This window comes from Heteronotia binoei, unplaced genomic scaffold, assembly GCF_032191835.1.
Source record: "Heteronotia binoei isolate CCM8104 ecotype False Entrance Well unplaced genomic scaffold, APGP_CSIRO_Hbin_v1 ptg000047l___fragment_1, whole genome shotgun sequence".
NCBI lineage: Eukaryota > Metazoa > Chordata > Lepidosauria > Squamata > Gekkonidae > Heteronotia > Heteronotia binoei.
In genome coordinates, this window is record NW_026799982.1 from 109823 (window position 1) to 130276 (window position 20454).

General features: G+C 49.2%; 1 protein-coding gene across 2 annotated transcripts in view; it reads left to right on the plus strand.

The window, feature by feature from the left end:
* Window positions 1-20454, plus strand: part of LOC132590489 (fibrillin-2-like) — a 314238-nt gene that overhangs the window by 84035 nt on the left and 209749 nt on the right. For both annotated transcript variants that reach the window (XR_009556697.1, XM_060263396.1), the window contains exon 5: window positions 9311-9544. Coding sequence is in view for 1 of the 2 variants with exons in the window: in XM_060263396.1 (XP_060119379.1) it covers window positions 9311-9544 (234 nt within the window). In the remaining variant the exon portion in view is untranslated. The remainder of the gene's footprint in view (window positions 1-9310; window positions 9545-20454) is intronic.

A 20454-nucleotide genomic window follows, 5' to 3' on the forward strand; every position in this document is an offset into this window, starting at 1 on the left:
GACCTCCAGAGGGCTCCTATCAGGCCCGCAAGCAACTATCATTTGCTTTCTTCTCTCTCCCTTGCTTCCTTCTGCATCACAGGGTGCTTTGCCAGGCTTGCTCAATTGCACAGGAGCTACAGAGCAAAGCATCTGTTTTATTTCCTGCACATGAAACAACTTATGTACAAAAGCTCACAATGCCCGGCCATTTCATGTTTTCCCTTGGGTTTTAGGCTCAAAGCCTTGACCATGAGATTTCTATAATGAATGACAATAAATCAAAAGTAGGTTTGCAACTTACAGATACATACCTGAGCAACACCTGAACAGCATACTCAAGATTGCTACAGCATAGACTTTGTCTCCAGATTTTGATGCAATAATTCAGAGCAAGAGGTATCAGTTATCAAGCGAAATATTGCAAGCGTGATGTTTTAAACATGTTTTATTTTAAGGAAAAATATGTAATTGTGATTGTCCGTGCCCTTCATAAAGTTTATATATGTGCTACCTTGTATTACATTTTATGACACACACGGCCTGGCCTGACAAGGTCTCATTTATGTCAGATCTAGCCTTCATAACAAATGAGTTTGACACCCCTGAGTTAAAAGAATGGTACTCTGCTGAGTAATTTATGAAGTGAAGACATTTGTCCAATAAATTAGAATTAAAATTCACTGAGGTAGATTCAGTAGTAAAGATATGATCAGCTATCTTGTCCATAGTGAAGCATTTCCAGATTTTACATACCATTCAGCGATTGAAGGAACAGAGTTCTTCTTGCAATGAAAGGCCAACAGAACTTTTGCAACTGCAATCAAGATTATTATTAACTCTTGTCGTATCTTAGGTATTTCTGGATTTTGCCACAAATTAAAAAAAAATCAATTCAGGAGTGATCTTATCATTAGTGATGAGCAATATATGATATATATTTGGTACCAGATTTTAAAAACTATTTTATATGACCACCAACAATGCATCAATGATCCATAATTTCTACAGTTTTTCCAACAATTGGGGGAAATACTTTTATTGACTTTATGTAGTAAAGGGGGTGTCAGATACCATCAGGTGAGCACTTTGTATGATATTAATTGTATTTTAGAGGATTTGCAAGTATATGCTGTTGAGGACCATATTGCCTTCTATTGAGAAGAAGTTAAATTGGCTCTGCAAACTGGATGAAGTTGCATGGTGTGAACATAAGAGAAGCCATGTTGAATAAGGCCAATGGCTCATGCAGTTCAACACTCTGTCATAAAATGGCCAAAACCAGGTACCATCAGGAGGTCCACCATCTGGGCCAAAACCCCAGAACCCTTCCACTGTTGCCCCCCCAAGCACCAAGAATACCGAGCATCACTGCCCCAGACATAGTGTTCCATCTTATACATTTTGGCTAATAGCCACTGATGGACCTGTGCTCTGATGGACCTGTGCTGTCTGTGCTTGTAGCCACCACCACTTCCTGTGGCAGTGAATTTCACGTGTTAATTATTTTATTTATTTATTTATTTTTCACATTTATATCCCGCCCTCCCCACCGAAGCAAGCTCAGGGTGGCTAACAACATCATAATATCAACAGTAAAACAATCACAATCACAAATCAATTAAGAAGTTAAAATAGGTTACAATTTAAAATTATTAGTACAGTTTTAAACAATAGTTTGGTGCTAACATCATGCCATTCTTCAGTGGTGTTGGGCACCTACACACTTTGGTTAAAGGCCATTCGAAATAATGTTGTTTTGTGGGCCTTGAGGAACTGGGCAAGGTCCCGCAAGGCTCTAACATCATCTGGGAGTTGGTTCCACCAGTGGGGGGCCTCAATAGAGAAGGCTCTTTCTCTAGTAGCCTTCAATCTCACCTCCCTTGGCCCGGGGATTACTAATAGGTTGTGCGATCCAGATCTAAGTACCCTCTGTTATGTACCAGTCTGAGAGACGCGAGTCGGGCAACATAGTTTATTGCATGGTACAAACACGAGGTAAGAGAGAGAACACGCGGGCCGGGTCCCGCATATATACAGCTCCGGAACTATTCACCCTGCTGGCCAGTCCAATGCTGGCCAGCCGTATTTCCCGCCACTCACTGTGATTGGCGGATGACCAGCGCTCTTCGCGGAGGCATCTGGTTGTCACCTTTGCCTCCGCGGCTTTGGCGGACTAACGCTTTATCGATGGTACGTTATAACGAAATGGTCGCGCTGTCTTGAATGATGGCGTTCTACGAACGCCATACACTACACTCCTCCCCCCTTAGTTAGTAACATAGTCCTGGAGGTAGGCGGGAGGCCGGCGCTCTCGAGTCGAACGTCGGGGGGTGGCCTGCGGAGTCGTGGTGGCTTCGGGCCCCGGCGTCTCCTCGGGAGCCTGAGCATCCGAGGGTTGCTGGCCGAGTTCGGGGGCTTGGTTTGGCCCTGCGGGAGGGGGCAGCGTCATGGATGGCGGCAGGGTTGTGGTAGGCTCCTCGGGTTGGGCTGCCCCCTTGTTTCTGTGGGTGCTTCGGGTAGGGTCCTGCGGCGCATCTGGTCGATGTGCCGGCGTAGGATCTGGCCCCCCTCAGTGGATACTTCATAGTGACGGGAGCCCACGACCCGTAGCACCCGCCCAGCCACCCACTCGGGTCCCGAGGCGTAGTTGCGGGCGAACACTGGATCCCCGGCAAAGAACCCCCTGGCTGCCTCGCGGACCTCTGGGGACCCTCGTGTGTCAGAGGCTCGGTCGGGGTGTAGTCTGTCTAGCCTTGTGGTGAGCTTGCGCCCCATGAGGAGCTCTGCTGGACTGATCCCTGTGACAGGGTTTGGGATGACCCTGTTGTCGAATAGGAATGCGGCCAGCCTGTGATCCCAGTCGCCCTGCACGATCCTGCCCAGGGACTCTTTGGTGGTGCGGACCATCCGCTCGGCTTGGCCGTTGGTGGCGGGCTGAAAGGGGGCCGACCTGATGTGCCTTATGAGGTACCTCTGTAGGAAGGCCTGGAACTCTCCCGAGGTGAAGGCGGCCCCGTTGTCCGAGACCAGGGTGTCTGGGATGCCGTGGGTGCACAGGACCCGGCGCAGGGCTCGGATGGCGGCTGCTGAGGAGGTGGATGCTACAGGGAGGACCTCTAACCATTTTGTGTAGGCGTCCACGATTATAAGGGGAAATACCTCTCCCGGTCTTCGACGGGGCGCCACTGAAAGCGGCGCACCGGGTCAGGAGTCTGGGAGTTTTACTGGAGCCTTCTTTATCAATGGAGGCCCAGATTGCAGCCACTTCCAAGTCAGCCTTTTTTCACCTGAGGCGGGCAAGGCAGTTGGCTCCCTTCCTAGAGCGCCAAGACCTGGCAACGGTACTTCACGCAACGGTCACCTCGAGACTGGATTACTGTAATGCCCTCTACATGGGGCTGCCTCTGTACCGAACCCGGAAGCTGCAGCTGGTGCAGAACGCAGCGGCCAGACTGTTGTTGGGGCTCCCTAAATGGGAGCACATACAGCCTGGGCTGCGCGAGCTGCACTGGCTGCCAGTTACATACCGGGTTCGTTACAAAGTGCTGGTCATTACCTTTAAAGCCCTATATGGTCGAGGACCTGTCTACCTTAGGGACCGTCTCTCCCCATACGAACCCCAGAGAGCACTGAGGTCAGCTGGAAAAAACTTGTTGACCACCCCCGGACCGAAAGAGGTGAAGCTGCAATGTACCCGTAACCGGGCCTTCTCCTCTGCAGCCCCGAACCTATGGAACCAACTTCCAGAGGAAATGCGGGCCCTGCGGGACCTTGAACAATTCCGCAGGGCCTGCAAGACCTTCCTCTTCCGACTGGCTTTCGCTGACGAAGAAAGAAATTGCTAATGATTACCGCCATTATAAAAGCACAACTAGCATTAGCACTTTTATCAACTTAATTAAGTGATTTTAAACTTATCAGAATTTTTAATGTTTAATGTTAATGTAACCTTGTCTTTTGTATAAGGGAAACTGAATGATGTTGTTAGCCGCCCTGAGCCTGCTCCGGCGGGGAGGGCGGGATATAAATAAAATTACCTACCTACCTACCTACATAAGGAATATCTGCCCCTGGAACGGCCCCGCGAAGTCTATGTGGAGCCTGGACCAGGGTTTCCTTGTGGTTTCCCACCTTGTGGCCGGGGCGCTGGGTGGGTCCGGCCGCGATTCCTGGCACGCACTGCATCTCCGGACCCAGTCCTCTATTTCTCCGTCCATCCCCGGCCACCACACATCGCTCCTGGCTAGGGCCTTCATCCTCACAATGCCCGGGTGCGTTTCATGTAGTGATGCAAGGACCCTTTTCTGAAGGGGAGGGGGAACCACCACCCGGCTCCCCCATAGCAGGCACCCCTTGTGGGCCACGAGTTCCTCCCGCCTCATTTTGTATGGTTTGAACTCTCCCCCCAGGTCCCTCTCTGGCCACCCCCTCACCACCCAGTCGAGCACCCTCGCTAGGGTTTTGTCTTTCCCTGTGGCCTTTGCCACTTCGGCAGCGTGTATGGGCTGGTCAGGGAGTGCCTCTATGGACATCACCTGGTGGGCTGGTGCTGGGTCGGGCCCCGTGTCTGGCAGCGGTAAACGACTGAGTGCATCGGCGTGGCCCATCGCCTTGCCCGCCCTGTGTACCAGTGTGTAGGTGTATGAATTTAGGAATTGGTTCCATCTCAACACCCTCTGGGACAAGATTTGGGGGGTTTGACGGTCTGGGGCTAGCAGACCCAAGAGAGGCTTGTGGTCGGTCGCTATCGTGAACTTGCGACCGTACAAATAATCGTTAAATTTGTGAACCCCTGCTACGATCGCCAGGGCTTCCTTGTCTATTTGAGCGTAATTACGCTCCGCTGACGTTAAGGTGCGGGAATAGTATGCGACCGGTACCTCCCGGCCGTCCGATAGTTGGTGCCCCAGAACAGCGCCCACCCCGTACGGCGATGCATCGCATGCCAGAATGACCGGAAGGCGCTCGTCGAAGTGGTGAAGCACCGCGTTAGAGACCAGGACGTCCTTCACTGCCTGGAACGCAGCGGCTTGCTTCTTCCCCCACACCCAAGGAGCTTTTTTGTCCAGTAACCGGTGTAGGGGTTCCGCGATGGCCGCTTTGTGGGGTATGAACGTGTGATAAAAGTTGAGCACCCCCAGGAAGCTCTGTAGCTCCGCTTTACACGTGGGGGCCGGGGCTTGTACGATGGCCCTGGTTTTCTCCTGGGTCGGGTGGATTCCCTCTGCGTCCACGGCGAATCCTAGGAACTCCACCCGCGGTACCCCCAGCAAACACTTCTCCCTCTTCACCTTAAGTCCAGCGGTTTGGAAACGACGGAGCACCTCCCTGAGACGGTTGCTGAACTCCTCAGGGTTCGGGGCGGCGATTAAAACGTCGTCGAAAAAGGGCTGGACTCCTGGGATCCCTTTGAGGAGAGCGTCCATTATACTCTGGAAGATCCCCGGAGCTACGCTGACCCCAAACTGTAGCCGGTTCACCTTGAACGCCCCCCTATGGGTCACAATCGTCTGTGCCTCGGCCGTTTTGGTGTCCACCGGAAGCTGCTGGTAGGCTTGTGCCAAGTCCAGCTTCACGAAAATTTTGGACCCCGCAAGGGCGGCCAGGACGTGGCTGACAACCGGCACTGGGTAGGGATTATCCTGGAGCGCCTTGTTGATTGTGCACTTGTAGTCGGCACAAATCCTCACGTCCCCATTCGGTTTGACCGGAGTCACTATGGGGGTTTCCCACATGGCGTAATCGACCGGCTCTAGGACCCCTTGTGCTACTAGGCGGTCCAGCTCAGCCTCGATTTTTGGTTTTAGGGCGAAGGGGACTCTCCTTGCCTTAAGCCGGGTTGGTCTGACCGTAGGGTCGAGCGGCAGGGAGATGGCCGGGCCCTTGTAGCTACCCAACGACCCGTCAAAAACCTCTGGGAATTCTCGGCACACCTCCCCGAACCCACCGGCTATGGCCGTTTGTGACACCTCAACTCTGATTCCTAAGGGGCCGAACCACGTGAGGCCCAACAAGGTCGCCAGTGGTCGCTTGACTACCAGGATATCTAGCGGGCCTCTGAAGGACCCTCGCTCCACGTGCACCCTCGCCCACCCCGCGATCTGGACCGGGTTTTTCTGAAAGTCCCGCAGTACAAAGTCGGCCGGCCGCAGCTGTCCTTTGTAGCTGGGGTGTAACTGCCTCAGGGTCTCCTCCGCAATTATGGAGATGGAGGAGCCCGAGTCCACCTCCATGAGGCAGGGGGCCCCCTCTATGCGGACCGACACCTTAATCTTGTTGGGGGTGGCCAGGGGCAGGTTCAGTACCTGTAGCGTGGTGGAGGCCGTGGAGTGGGACTCGGCGGCCTCGTGGTGCGTGGTTGGCCGCGGGCGGTGGGACTTGGCTCGGCAAGCCCGCGCTATGTGACCGGTCTTCCCGCAGCTCCTGCAGTCCCAGGTCCTGTACTTGCAGTCCCGCCGGTCGTGGGGGTCGCCGCAACTGGCGCAGTTCGCTCCTTCGTTGTTGCGTTGGTTCGATCTTTCGTTCGCCCGGGGCCGCTGTGGGGCTCGGGAGGCTGGTCTTGTAGAGTGGTGCAGCTGGAGCGCTTCTCCTTCGTCCTGGTGATGGGGGTCCAGCTCCTCGTGGTGGACGGCTTCCGACTTGGCCCTGGGGAACGTCCGGGAGTCGCGCTCGAAGGCCACGGCCTCGCTGAAGGCGCCCTGAAGCGTGAGCTCTTCCTTTGCGAAGAGCTTTTGCTGGAGCCTCTCGTCGCGGAGGCCCCAAGCGAACCGGTCGGCCAAGGTCTCTTCCAAATTCGGGAAGTTGCAGCTTCCGGCGATCTGGCGCAGGGCGGCCAGGTAGTCTGCAGCGGATTCTCCCTGGGCCTGGTCCCTCTTGTGGAAGAGGAACCGTCGGGCCACCCGCGACGGCTGCGGCAGGAAATGGCCCGTGAGGAGGCGGACGACCTCCGTGTACGTTTTCTCCGTGAGGCGGGCGGGCGCCGAGAGACCCTTTGCGATCTCGAAGGTGGCGGCCCCGCAGACGCTCAGGAGCACGTCCCGCTTCATGCCGTCCTCGGTTACTCGATTCGCCCTCAGGTAGCAATCGACCCTCTCCGAATAGGATTCCCATCCCTCGGGATTCGTGTGGTCCAAAGCTTCGATGTGACCGGTGTTCCCGCTGGGACTGGCCATGGCGGCGGTCGTTGCGAAGTAGCGATTCAGCGATGAAGCGACGGGACGACGGGTTGCCCGTGAGTCTCCTTCGTAGCCCTTGCCGAAGGGCTAAGATCCCATCCTCGTCGCCACTGTTATGTACCAGTCTGAGAGACGCGAGTCGGGCAACATAGTTTATTGCATGGTACAAACACGAGGTAAGAGAGAGAACACGCGGGCCGGGTCCCGCATATATACAGCTCTGGAACTATTCACCCTGCTGGCCAGTCCAATGCTGGCCAGCCGTATTTCCCGCCACTCACTGTGATTGGCGGATGACCAGCGCTCTTCGCGGAGGCATCTGGTTGTCACCTTTGCCTCCGCGGCTTTGGCGGACTAACGCTTTATCGATGGTACGTTATAACGAAATGGTCGCGCTGTCTTGAATGATGGCGTTCTACGAACGCCATACACTACACCCTCTGAGGAATATATGGGGAGAGACAGTCCCTAAGGTAGGCAGGTCCTCGGCCATATAGGGCTTTAAAGGTGATAACCAGCACCTTGTAGCGAATCCGGAATACTATCGGCAGCCAGTGCAGTCTCCCCAGCCCCGGCTGTATATGGTCCCGACTAGGGAGGCCCAGTAATAGCTTGGCTGCTGCATTCTGCACCAGCTGCAGCTTCCGAGTTCGAGACATGGGCAGCCCCATGCAGAGGGCATTACAGTAGTCTAATCTCGAGGTGACTGTCGCATGAATCACTGTTGCTAAATCGCCGTGTTCTAGGAAGGGGACCAACTGTCGTGCCCGCCTAAGGTGGAAAAAGGCAGATCTCGCAGTGGCTGCTATCTGGGCCTCCATGGCCAACGTGGGCTCCAGTAGCACCCCCAAGCTCTTGACTTTGGGCGCTGGTATCAGTGGTATCAATTACTTTTTGGGTGAAGAAATACTTCCTTTTATTTGTTCTGCTCATTAATTTCATTGAGTGCCTTCAAGCTCTTATATTGTCAGATAACTGGCTCCTACTTGTCTTGCCCTGACCTAGCCACAGTAATCCACACAATGGTCCCTCCAGACTAAACTTCGTAACTCACTCTATGCAGTGCTACTCTAGAGAATGACCTGGAAACTCCCAACTGGTCCAGAATGTGACAGTGTAGGTCACATGTGAATGTTGCATATTCAACTGGTGCTGTATGAGGGGCACTGGCTCTGAATACCAGATCAGATTCCAGGTTTTGGTGCTAATCTTTAAGGCCTTTAATGGTCTGGGACTCATGAATTTTTGGGACCACCCCTCCTGGTATACCTCATGAAGAGCACTGCTTTCTGCAGATAAGAACTTACAGGTGATCCCTGGCCCTAGAGACATCAAGTGGTCCTCTACCAGAGCCAGGGCATTTTTGGCTGTAGTGCCAACCTAGTTGAACTCTGTGCCAAACAATGTTCATGCCCTGCAGGATTTACTGCAATTCTGCAGGATCAGTAAGGCAGAGATGTTCCACCAGGATTTGGTTGAGGACAACGAGGTCTGGTCTGGTACATCTGTTCTGATACTCCCATTTTTCACCTCTCCCCTGCAGGGAAGTGGCACAATCTGAAGTTGTCTAGTGCCATTTTACTGTTTTTAATTGTGTATTTAATTTATAATTGTTCTGTTCTGATGTACACCGCCTTGAGCCATGTTTGCAGAGGAGGGCAGTCTAGAAATGTAATTAAATAGTCATAATAATTGTGAGAAAAGCGGAAAAGTACTTATTTCTCTACCTTCTCTATTCCATGCATAATTTGGTAAACCTCTATCATGTCACCTTTCAATTGTGGGTCCTCTAAGCTAAAGAACTTTAACCTTTCTTCATAGGGAAAGTGTTCAATCCCTTAATCATTTTAGTTGCCCTTTATCCACTTTTTTCAATGCTATTAGAATGCCCTCCTGAATTTATTCCTGAATTTGTAAGGTATGTAACTAAATGGGCAAGAAATAAATATAGTAACAATAAAATATACTAGATTTGCAAGGCTTGTTTATACTCAAAACCAGTTGTGCTGCAAACATCTCCATTCAGCTTTTAAAATAATAGTAAGTTTTAGAACAAGGATTATATTTTCCTAATGGACACACTATTATGTATTTTTGTCTCTTAATTAAACAGTTCCATGATGCCTCTTTATGTTTGTGGTTTACTTTTGTAGATGAATATCGCAGACTTTGCATAGATGGCATTCCAGCTGTAGGTGGTACCAGGCCTGGTGGTGCAGGAGCAAATGGCTTCCTTCCTGGTGGAAATGGAAATGGCTATGGCCCAGGTGGAACAGGATTCATCCCTATTCCTGGAGGAAATGGCTTTTCTCCAGGTGTGGGTGGGATTGGTGTAGGGACTGGTGGTCAGCATCCCACAGGAAATGGCCCTATCATTACAGGGCTAAGTAAGTTGTCATGTTATTTCATTTTGGTCCTGTAGTAAACAAGTTAATGCATTTGTTTCTTTCTACTTGAAGTTATATGCTAACATTTGGCTAGTTTTCTTTTCACATTGTATTTTTGGAAATTGTGTAATTTTTTATTTCTCAGGTATGACCATTTACTTCCTAGCTACTTTACAATGTGATATATGTATATAGCTCACAAGTACTGTGTTCAATAATGGCTTTGTTATCTAGCACTTGTTTATTCAGAATGCTCCATTAACTGGCATTGGCCATAAGATGAGCCCACCTGTTATAACCCTCATTCTGTGCCAGGCATATGCATGCCCCACTCCTGATTCATAGCCATCCAGCTTGATATCTTTGGCCACTGTTGAACTTCTGATGTCATCCTCAGATGCCTCAGATGCCTCCTTTCCTCTTAATCTGCTTCAAGTACTTGGGAGCATGTTCTGTCTGAGGTTTCCTGAGCAGTTGGCCCAGTTTTTTGCCAGCTTAATAGCTGGACACGGAGAGGAGGGTCCCAACCAATGTTCCCTCTAAGCTGCAGAATCTTGTGAGCAAAAATTCTAGTATAGTATTCTCTATAGGGTGCGGTTTGGTTGCTGTGGATTTCTCACTTTAGGGGCTGAAACAGAGCAATAAGCTTGAGTAAATGCCATAGTTGATTGTCAATTTTTAATGTATTTATTATCCCTATCTTCTCATTTTATCGTGCATACAGATCACAATGTTCATAATGGTAGAATATAAAAAGAGAAATGGTTAGATTTAAATATCAAAGGTTGTGGAAGTAAAAGGAAGAACAATAAACTATACTAATGTTCCTCAATTCATTGTTATTCACAAAACACCTGGCAGTACAAGTTACAGCTTGTGATACAGATTATTCTGAGAATCCAGCCACTGAAATTTATTGCTGAACAGGAAATTGGGTTATGTACAAACCATTCAGCCACTATACTGCAACACAGCCACCAAAATCAAAGTATTCTCATTTATACAGCCTCAGAGACACTTCGTATTTTCTGTATATTACAACCTAGTGTGGCTGGAGTGAGTGGAGAGAGAGGTAGTTTGTGTAAAAAATGGAGTACCACAAATTTAAATATTGCATGTCAAGAGTCTGCAGATTTAACTAAATCAGGGTCCTTTTTTGAGCATAAATGCACAGGAACGCAGTTCCAGCTGACTTGGCATCAGGAGTGTGGCCTAATATGCAAATAAGTTCCTGCTGGGCCTTTTCTACATAAAAGCTCTGTGTGAAACAATGGTGATGTCAGGGTATGTGGTCTAATATACAAATGAGTTCCTGCTGGGGTTTTTCTACAAAAAAAGCTCTGAACTAAATGATTGGGTTAAGAGATCAGCACTTAGGGCCAGAGCCAAGAATTGGAGTGGCTGAAGTGATTGAAAAAATGGAGGCAAGTGTGGCAGACCAGTCCTGCCCTGGGCCTGCAGGCCCTATTCCACCCTGCCCTCTTGGGTTTTCCCAATACCTAGAGGGCTTTTATCTTTCTGTGTTCAGCCTCTACCACCACTTGACCTTTGAAGAAACTGCTCACTGGGAGGGTCAGGACTCCCAGCTACTCTTCCAAGTTCTGAGGCCTTGTTTCTGTGTCTTCCACTACCCAGCGCCTGGTTAGAATGAGGACAACTTATAGCACTAAGGGAGTAGCCACTTGCCAATTGACTGCCCTCCTCTTCATCCTGGTGCTCCTTTCAGAATAGCATGTCCAAGATGGTAAAGGTCTATGTGTGGGGTTGCCAAGTCCAATTCAAGAAATATCTGGGGACTTTGGGGATGGAGCTAGGATATGTGGGAGTGAAGCCAGAAGCCAGGTTGTGACAAGTAAAATTGAACTCCAAAGGGAGTTCTGGCCATCACATTTAAAGGGACCACACACCTTTTAAATGACTTCACTTCGTTGGAAATAATGAAGGATAGGGACACCTTCTTTTGGGACTGACAGAACTGGACTCCCTGGTCCAATCTTTTTGATCCTTGGAGGGTATTTTGGGGAGAGGAACTGGATTCTATTCTGAAAATTTGGTGCCTCTACCTCAAAAAACAGCCTCTCCCAATTCGTACTGATCAATTCTCCATTATGCCCTATGAGAATTGGTTTCCATAGGGAATAATAGAGTGCCCAGCAGACATTTCCCTCCCCCCCCCCCCACAATTTCTGATGACCCTGAAGCGGAGGGAGGGCCTCCAAACTGGGGGATTCCCTGCCACCACCTGGGGATTGTACAACCAAAGAGAAATCACAGAAAGGTGAAGAAGGGAAAACCCAAAGGTTCCGTGTACCAGCCTCAACACAGAAACAAAACTTCTCAACAATAAATATATATTAAAGTTGAAAATTAAGCCTCAGATAATGAAAAATAAGCCACATAGAACTAATAACAAAAAAGGAACTTAAGGTAGTGGGACAAACCACCTTTCAACATAGTCCGTACAAGTCCAATCAGAGAAATGAATTCCAGATTTCTGATCCAAACAGAATGAAAAGTCTTTCTGTAATATTTCCAAATGCACTGAAGCATGAAATTTCCACGCAGCTATGCACAGAGGATATTTAGTGGACGGGATAGTACTCCATTGCTTCTTCTCTAGCTGCATTGAAAAAATACAAATTGCTGCACAATAATTACAATGTTTAAGGACTAACAATAGTATTAAAAGCTTAAATAGTAATATACAAAATATAGTATATCCACCCACTTGAGTTTTTTCACATTCATTACATGGCAAAAGAGCACCAAAACACTAAAGTGCAACAAACAGAGTCTTGCAAATTTCAAGTCATAACAGTGGGTCTTTAAAAAGACACACAGGTGTAACCCATCAAGAAAGCCCAAAAACTCTTAAAGGTACATCTTAAAAATTCCGCAGTAGAAACATATAGTCCAGCATTTAAACGAAACAAGATAGATCCGTTTCCTGGCTTAACCCATGGGGGACCAAAGTTTTTAATTTATTTATCCACTTCATCTCCTGCTGGAGCAACCATTTATTAGGATCAATATTAAAATAAGATTTTTTGTACAAATTTAGTAAGGATAAAAAAATCTTAATGAGTTGGGATCATGGTGGAAGCACTGAAAATGGTCCACGAGAGGAGCTTCACCAGAAGATTTTAAATTCTCGAGCGGTTTTCCAAGATACGTGTCTTTACCAGGCGTAATGTACAGATCAGAAATCTGGAATTCATTTCCTTGATTGGACTTGCACGGACTATGTTGAAAGGTGGTTTGTCACACTACCGTAAGTTCCTTTTTTGTTATTAGTTCTATGTGGCTTATTTTTCATTATACGTAGTTTGATTTCCTATGTAAACATGTTGCTTAATTTCATATTTATTGAGGCTTAATTTTCAACTTTAATATATATTTATTGTTGAAAAGTTTAGTTTCTGTGTTGAGGCTGGTACATGGAACCTTCAGGTTTTCCCTTCCCTACCTGGAGATTGGCAACCCTATCTATGTGGTACAGATAACTACTACCAGCATCAGAAGTTATCAAGTATTTATTAAAAAGAAAATGTTTACAAGCATACTCTTAGCACAGCACTAGATTGAGCAAGAGATTCAAAAGAAATGATTAAAACTCTATTCCTTTGTCCCTCCCTCTATAAATGTCCTATCAGATGTTAAGTATAAGATAGACTCTTTAACTTAGAAAGTTATAGATCTTTTACAGGAGTTCCATTATATTCAAGCCTCTTTCAGATGTGCAGGCCAGCAGATGACAATGGCTGCCACCTCTAGATCTTAGTTAAGAGTTCTGTCTTTCTTGATAGAATCAGCCCCCAAAGAGCCTCCTCATTGCTCCCAGGAGTTTTATCATCTCTCCTTTTCAATTTAATCTTTTATTCAAGAACTGAGCTTCTAAAAGAAAGTTTGTTGTAAGCATAGTATCTTGTGGCATACCAGCATTTCCTGGGTTGGTTGTGGAGGAGTTTCCAGTCTCTATTAGAGCAAAAAACTCTGTTAAAGGCAGCATTTTATCAGCTTTTTGTTTAGCCTTCTGTTTCCCCTTCTTATCTAGTTTAGGAGACATTTTCATGAAATCTCTTAGTTAGGTTCAAAGAAGCTAAAAATAATAAATGTAGAGCAAACAGATGGCGAGCAGTGGGTAATGGCTACTGGCTGGCTTCAAGTCATAGCTGCACCCCCTCATCTCTCCTTTTCCACCCACAAACCAGTCAGAATGGGTCAAAAAAACTTTTCCTGAAATTGCCAGGAATTTATTCCTAAAGTCTTTCTAGTCTTAATTTCTCCAAATCTCTGTTCCCTGCTGGGGGGAGGGGGGATACAAGATCATCCCATTGTCTCTAGCTACACTTATTAGTATTTCTGAAAAAAAGTGACTGAGGTGAGAACATAATAGAAGCCATGTTGAATGAGGCCAATGGCCCAGCTGGTTACTCTCTGTCACACACTGGACCTTGTACTGAGACCTACAGTACCCCACTGCTGTGAAAACTGCCCATTTATACTCACTCTCTGTTTCCTATTAATTCACCAGTTTTTAATACACAAGAGGACTTGTTCTGTTATCCCCTGACAGCTGAGTTTACTTAGAAGCCTTTGATGAGGAACTTTTATAAAAAGCTTTCTGGAAGGCTGAGTCACCCTTGTCCACATGTTTGTTCACTCTATCAAAGACCTTTAAAATGTTAGTGAGACAAGGGCCCTGTTCACACAGCGTGTTGAGTCCGGGTTAAACTGACCCAGCCCTGTTCCGAATATCTTTGTTCTGGATATTATCGATCAGACTGCCATACTGCAATTGCCCCCCAAGTCGGAATAAAGAGACGGACACAATTAGATTGGTGAAACTATGGGCCACTTTATTAAATAACACAGCAAAGGCAAGGGCAACCAAACTGCAGCCAGGTCAGGGCCAGGGGTCTCCTCAGACCACTCCCCTGCCTTTTTCAGCGGGCGAGAGACCCGGCCCCCCAGCCGGAGCTGTGTACCACAGCTCCTGTTAGGCAGGCCCAGCAGGGAGGCTCGCACCGGAGGGCCCAAACACCAGACACGAGTCTCAGCGAAAGGCACCCATCCAATCGAGTCTCCAGGACAGTCTGCATTCACACACCTCGGGCCACACAAAAGGTTGATCCTGCCAGACCCCTAACTCCCCAAAAGGGGGAGGCTAACCGGTCCTCCCCAGGCCACATGGTGCCATAAACCCCATAAAACCTGCCACAACTAAGGCCAAGTCTTTACTTAGGGCTTAGCACCCACAGAAAGGCCCAAAGCCAACGCAAGCCCTTGCTACAAATCCCTCAGGAAAAGCATATTACCCTTTTCCAAGAGATGCACCCCATCCCCTCTGTAGAGGTCAGGACATTCCCTAGAAATATCCGGATGGGGCAAATAGTGGCCCAAACCACCCTCCAAAACCTTGCGAATCTCCTTATTCGCTCTGTAACGAGCCCTTTCTAACCCAGCTGGATTCCAGGCACTGCGCCACACCAAGCGCGGAATCATGGCCGACCAAACTATAATGGTACCAGGCCATCTGTTCCTTATGTACCTGAAATCATCTCGGGCCTGCAAGATCAACGCCTTGCCCTTAATCAGCCTGAGATCATTCACTCCCAGGTGAACAATTAATACCTGCGAAGGGGGGCCCACACACCCGTGAAACAAAAGGGGAAGCAAGCCAGGCCACTGAAGACCCTAGCGCCCCCTCCATTCTATCGTAACATGTTTGCTGAGCCCTAGCTGAGAGCCAACAGCAGTTCTCCGAGCTTGATGTGCCACCCAAAACACATAACTGTGCCCGCAGATGAGAACTCTGCTCCTCCAGCCAGGAACAACAGCATCTAAAAGGAAAAACAAACAAGTTATAAAACCCAAACCTTAACTACCCCGGCTCCTAACCACAAACTCATTAGTGGAGCAAAGGGCGAATATAACCTTTGTAAGTCTGAGACCGCCAACGGCCAAGGTGCTGAATGGACGAAGTAGGATAACCCAATGCAGCAGCCATAGAGGCTGCGCCGATTCTAAAAGAATGGGTCCCAAACTTCACTCCAGACAACCCCAGCAAGACCAAAGCCTTTGATGTCACAACCCAAAATTGATGCTTTGTCAGAGGACTGCCTCCAGCATGACAAAACAGCAACCCTTCGCAGCCCCCCCGCACAGCCAAATAGTCGGCTAATGCAGAAACTGGGCAAAGCTCCACTTCCGAACACGGACCCAACTATAGCACAGTCCCCATGCCCTCTTGATCAGTTTTGGATCGCCGGATAGTAAGCACTGCCTTACTCCCCAGCAACTTAATATCCCGCAATAACAATGCCCTACCTGAAACATCACTGACCCTCAGCGCCCCCAAAAAGGCCACTAAAAAGGCTGCGTGGAACAAAACTGCCTCGAAATGAGACGCACAAACTGCGCTCCAAACCCCTTTCAAACCCCGAAGAATCACAGGAGACATAGGGGTCCTAGTATCAGGCTTAGGCCCAGCCTCCCTGGACCACTCTTCCAGCATCTTTCGAATACGAAAATCTGCTGTTTCCTCTTTAAACCCCAAGGCCTTGCTAGCGAAGGCCAGCGCTGACATGCGTCCCCGAATAGATCGCACAGCCAATCCCTTACCTCTTAAGGAAACACAATAATGGAGCAACTGCTCCACTGGGATGAACCAAACAATGCGATACCCTACCTGAGCCCTAAAGTCCTCAAACTGCCGCACAGCACGCTCATAAGACTTCCTGGTGCTGGGTGCAATGGCTAAGCCTATCGCTCTGCAGGCCTCGGCTCTCCAATCAGCCATAGCTCCTGGGGCATTGGCGCCGCATCCAGATCGGCGTCCGGGGCCAGCTGACGAAACCTCTCCATCTGTTTACGAAAGAGAGCGTCAGCCACCCCGTTATTCACCCCAGGAACATGCTTGGCCAAAAACAAAATGTTAAGCCGCAGGCAACGCAGAGTGAAGGCCCTCACCAACCTCATAACCTGCTGCGATTTGGACGAAAGGGAATTAATAACATGAACAACCGCCATGGTGTCACACCAAAAATGAACGGTGCAATTAACCATATCACTCCCCCACAGCCAAACCGCAACCAAAATGGGAAAAAAATTCCAAAAACGTGAGGTCCCAGTGTCCACGGAAGTAGACCCCAAAACCTAATGACCCAGCAGCATTGGACATGACCTGAAGCTCAGCCTCGAGCCTCATGTACTCTCTACAAAAAGAAATCCCATTAAAGGATTCCAAAAACGCCTGCCACATCCTCAGATCCTCCCTCATGCTGCTAGTAACCCTGGTCCTGTGCTGTGGCGAGCGAAGGCCCGCCATAGCATCACAGAACCTGCGAAGAAAAGGCCTACCCGGGGCAACCACTTTGCAGGCAAAGTTAAGATGCCCTACCAACTGCTGCAGCTCAAGCAACGTAACCTTCTTTTTGCGCAGGAAGGAATTAATCCTTTCCTTCAAATCCTGCAGCTTCTGATCAGGAATCCTATATGACTGCTGTAAAGTATCTAGCTCAATCCCCAAAAACACCAGGCAATGGGCCGGGCCCTCAGTTTTTTCTTCAGCCAAAGGCACACCCAACTCAGCGGCCAACTCTATATAGCCAGCTAACAACTGAGCGCAGCGACCTGACCCAGCAGGGCCCACAAACAGGTAGTCATCCAGATAATGAACGACTTCCTGTAAGCCCACTTTCTCGTGCACAGCCCATTCCAAAAGGTGCTGAAACACTCGAAAGCAGCACATGATACAGAGCAACCCATAGGCAATGCCCTGTCCATGTAAAATTGCCCTGCAAACGAAAAGCCCAGCAACTCAAAATCATCCGGGTGGACAGGGAGAAGGCGAAATGCCGATTTGATATCACACTTCGCCAACTCAGCCCCCTGACCACAGCGTCGAACGACGCCCACGACCTGATAAAATGAGGTGTACCTAACGGAACACAGTTCCTCAGGTATACCATCATTGACAGAGGAACACCTGGGGTAAGAAAGATGGTGAATCAACCGAAATTCACCAGGTGCCTTCTTCGGCACAAACCCCAGCGGGGAAACCCTGAGATTAACCACAGGAGGACTGGCGAATGGGCCCAAAATCCTGCCCTCCGCCAACTCCTTACCAATTTTTGCCTCAACTATGTGCTCTAAACCCACAACTGAATTAAGGTTTCTAGACCAAGTTGGTACTCGAGAACCTTGAAAAAGAATTCTAAAACCCAACGTAAAGCCGTTCAAATATAAACTGTCTTCCCTACGTGGGTACCTGTGAAGCCATTCCTTAAGAGGCCCCACCTTTATCGGGCTGGGACCCTTTTCCAGTTTGAAAAGAACCCTCACCTGATCTTTTCTGACCCTTGCGCAGCCGAACTCTCGGGCAGTTGTTGAACGAATGTGGGCCAGCACACAGGGGGCATTCGTGCTTAAAATGGCAGTCTTTCCGACTGCACGCCCCCTGCGACCCAAACTCCCAGCAAAGCAAGCGGGGTTGAACTGCCTGCCCCGCAACACTGTGGGAGGAGGAGGACGCACCAGAAGGAGAAGCGGAACCCTTAGATACAAGGTGACCACTGTCGGATCGATCCCCCAAATTGGGCCGTGCCGGTGACATCACCTGCAGCCACAACTGCTGGTGAATCCGATCCCACGGGAGTGAAGGGTACAAAGTGGCCCTCATCCTGAACTCCTGGTCATATTGGATTTATTTATTTATTTATTTATTTGGGATTTATATCCCGCCCTTCCCACAAATGGCTCAGGGCGGCTTCCAACAGTTAACCAACATAAAATTTAAACAATTTCAAATATAAAACAATTAAATATTTAAACAAATTAAAACATTAAAACAGAGTAAATCAGTTTCCTGTAAACAGATGGCTGGCCAGTTAGATATAGGCTAGCCGGAAGAGGGTCGTCTTACAGGCCCTGCGGAACTGCGCCAAGTCCCGCAGGGCCCTCACCTCTTCCGGCAGCTGATTCCACCATACGGGGGCCATAACGGAGAAAGCCCTTTCCCTGGTGGCTTTCAGACGGGCTTCTTTTGGCCCGGGGATAGTTAGGAGATTTTGTGTTCCTGACCTCAGTGCTCTCTGGGGAACATGTGGGGAGGTGGATCCAAGCTGGGCCACTGAACATCGTATACCCCTTGTATATGATGTCCATATATTGAATCAAGGCGGCGGCCTGCCAGGGCTGCGCCCGCACTATCACTCCCACATATATAAAAAATCCCAGAAGCCAATTGGCCCAGGTCCGGTCAACCTTCCTCTTCCGAAGCTTCTCCTTCTCTTTGTTATCCAGTTCCTCCTTGTTCTTCTTTTCCAATTCTCAAAAGCAGGCACCAATGCTGACCCAGCACAAACCGCACCGGACAACGGGCCAGCACCAACCTCCGAGCCAACAAGCCCCACAGCTCCTCCAGCAGCAGCTGAAGATCTGCCCTCTAAAAGAGACAAGCGGGTCAATATATCAGCCTGCAAAGCCCGCTTAGAAACCCGCCCCTTCTTGGGCATCTGAGAAGGTGGAAACCCCGATGCCCGCTCCAACGCCTGCAGTCGCTGAAAAATGACTGCATTAACGTCATCGTCCCCCTCCTCATCAGACGATGAGGGAGGTGGCGGACGTTTCAGTGGTGGCTTAGGGGCCTTAGGGGCAGGCTGCTTCCCCTTTGCTTTTCCAGCACCTTTACGGCCCGACATGCTCGCTAAAGAGCGCAGCACCAGGCAAAATCAAAAGGGGGAATGAACCACTTTAAGGCAGCTAGCCCTTCAAAACCAACAGGCCAGTCACCAAAACCCCAAATACTTTAAAAAGCCTAACAAGACAAAAAGGGGGGGGGGGTGGAGGGTGGAAGGGCCAAAGCCTGCCTCAAAATGTCCGCCACCCCACAGCACACTAAAATGGCCGCCACCTCTCCCTCAGAAAATGGCCACCAAAGAACCAGGGGTAATGAAGAGAGACCCAAAATGGCTGCTCAGCACCAGAGGGAAGCAAAAGCACAACCTCCCCAGTGCTTATACAAATGGCCGACTATAAAATGGCCGACCCACCCTGCTAAGCACCCAGACCTGCTCCAACAGCCACCCAAACCACTAAAATTATACAATTTTAAAAATGATCTACACCCCCGAAAAAAAACGGGGTGGGGGGGGCAAAGAAGCTCCAAACAGGGGCCCCTAAAAAGGAAAGAAGCCTCCCACAGCCCAAATCCCTATGAATCAGCCTGGACTTGAAGAGAACAAATTAATTGAAAAAATGCCCCATGAATAATAGACGTTTCCCTTTGTGGAAACAGGCAGCAAACAAACAGACGTCCCACAACGCTCCGATCCACGGCGCACCAGCCTCCCGGCTCACACAACCCCAGCTCAACCAAGAGCGTGCGAGCACGCTCCTTGCTGTCCAAGCTCGCCAACAGGACTGAGGAGACGGGGTGCGGAGGCTTCAGAACAGCCGCAAAAGCCCCGCCTCCTCCAGACGCGCTTGGAAGCACGCCGAAATGTCCGCTCTCCTCCGGGGGGGCAAAATTCTCCCTGCAGTCAAGCCGCGATGTGGCGGGCTGCAGGAGGCTCCGTTCAAATCACTCCACAGTGAAACTGTCTTGTGCTGTCCACACAACGGCACCATGCAGGTCTTTTTTTTCTCCACCCTTATGCACATGTGCTCATTATGCACATGCGCACATTATGTGCATGTGTTCATGCGCATATGTGGTTATGCAGTTATGCACACATTGCTAAGTAGTAAAAAAAAATTGGTGACCATAAACCAGATGTCTGAGGCTTCTTTTGCTCTGGGACAGCCTTTAGACATCCGGAAGTTGGTTAATATCGCAGAACTATTCAGACGGAGAAAACTACATGGTGAAACCGGAGAACCCAAAAAACACCACAAAGGAGCAGGTA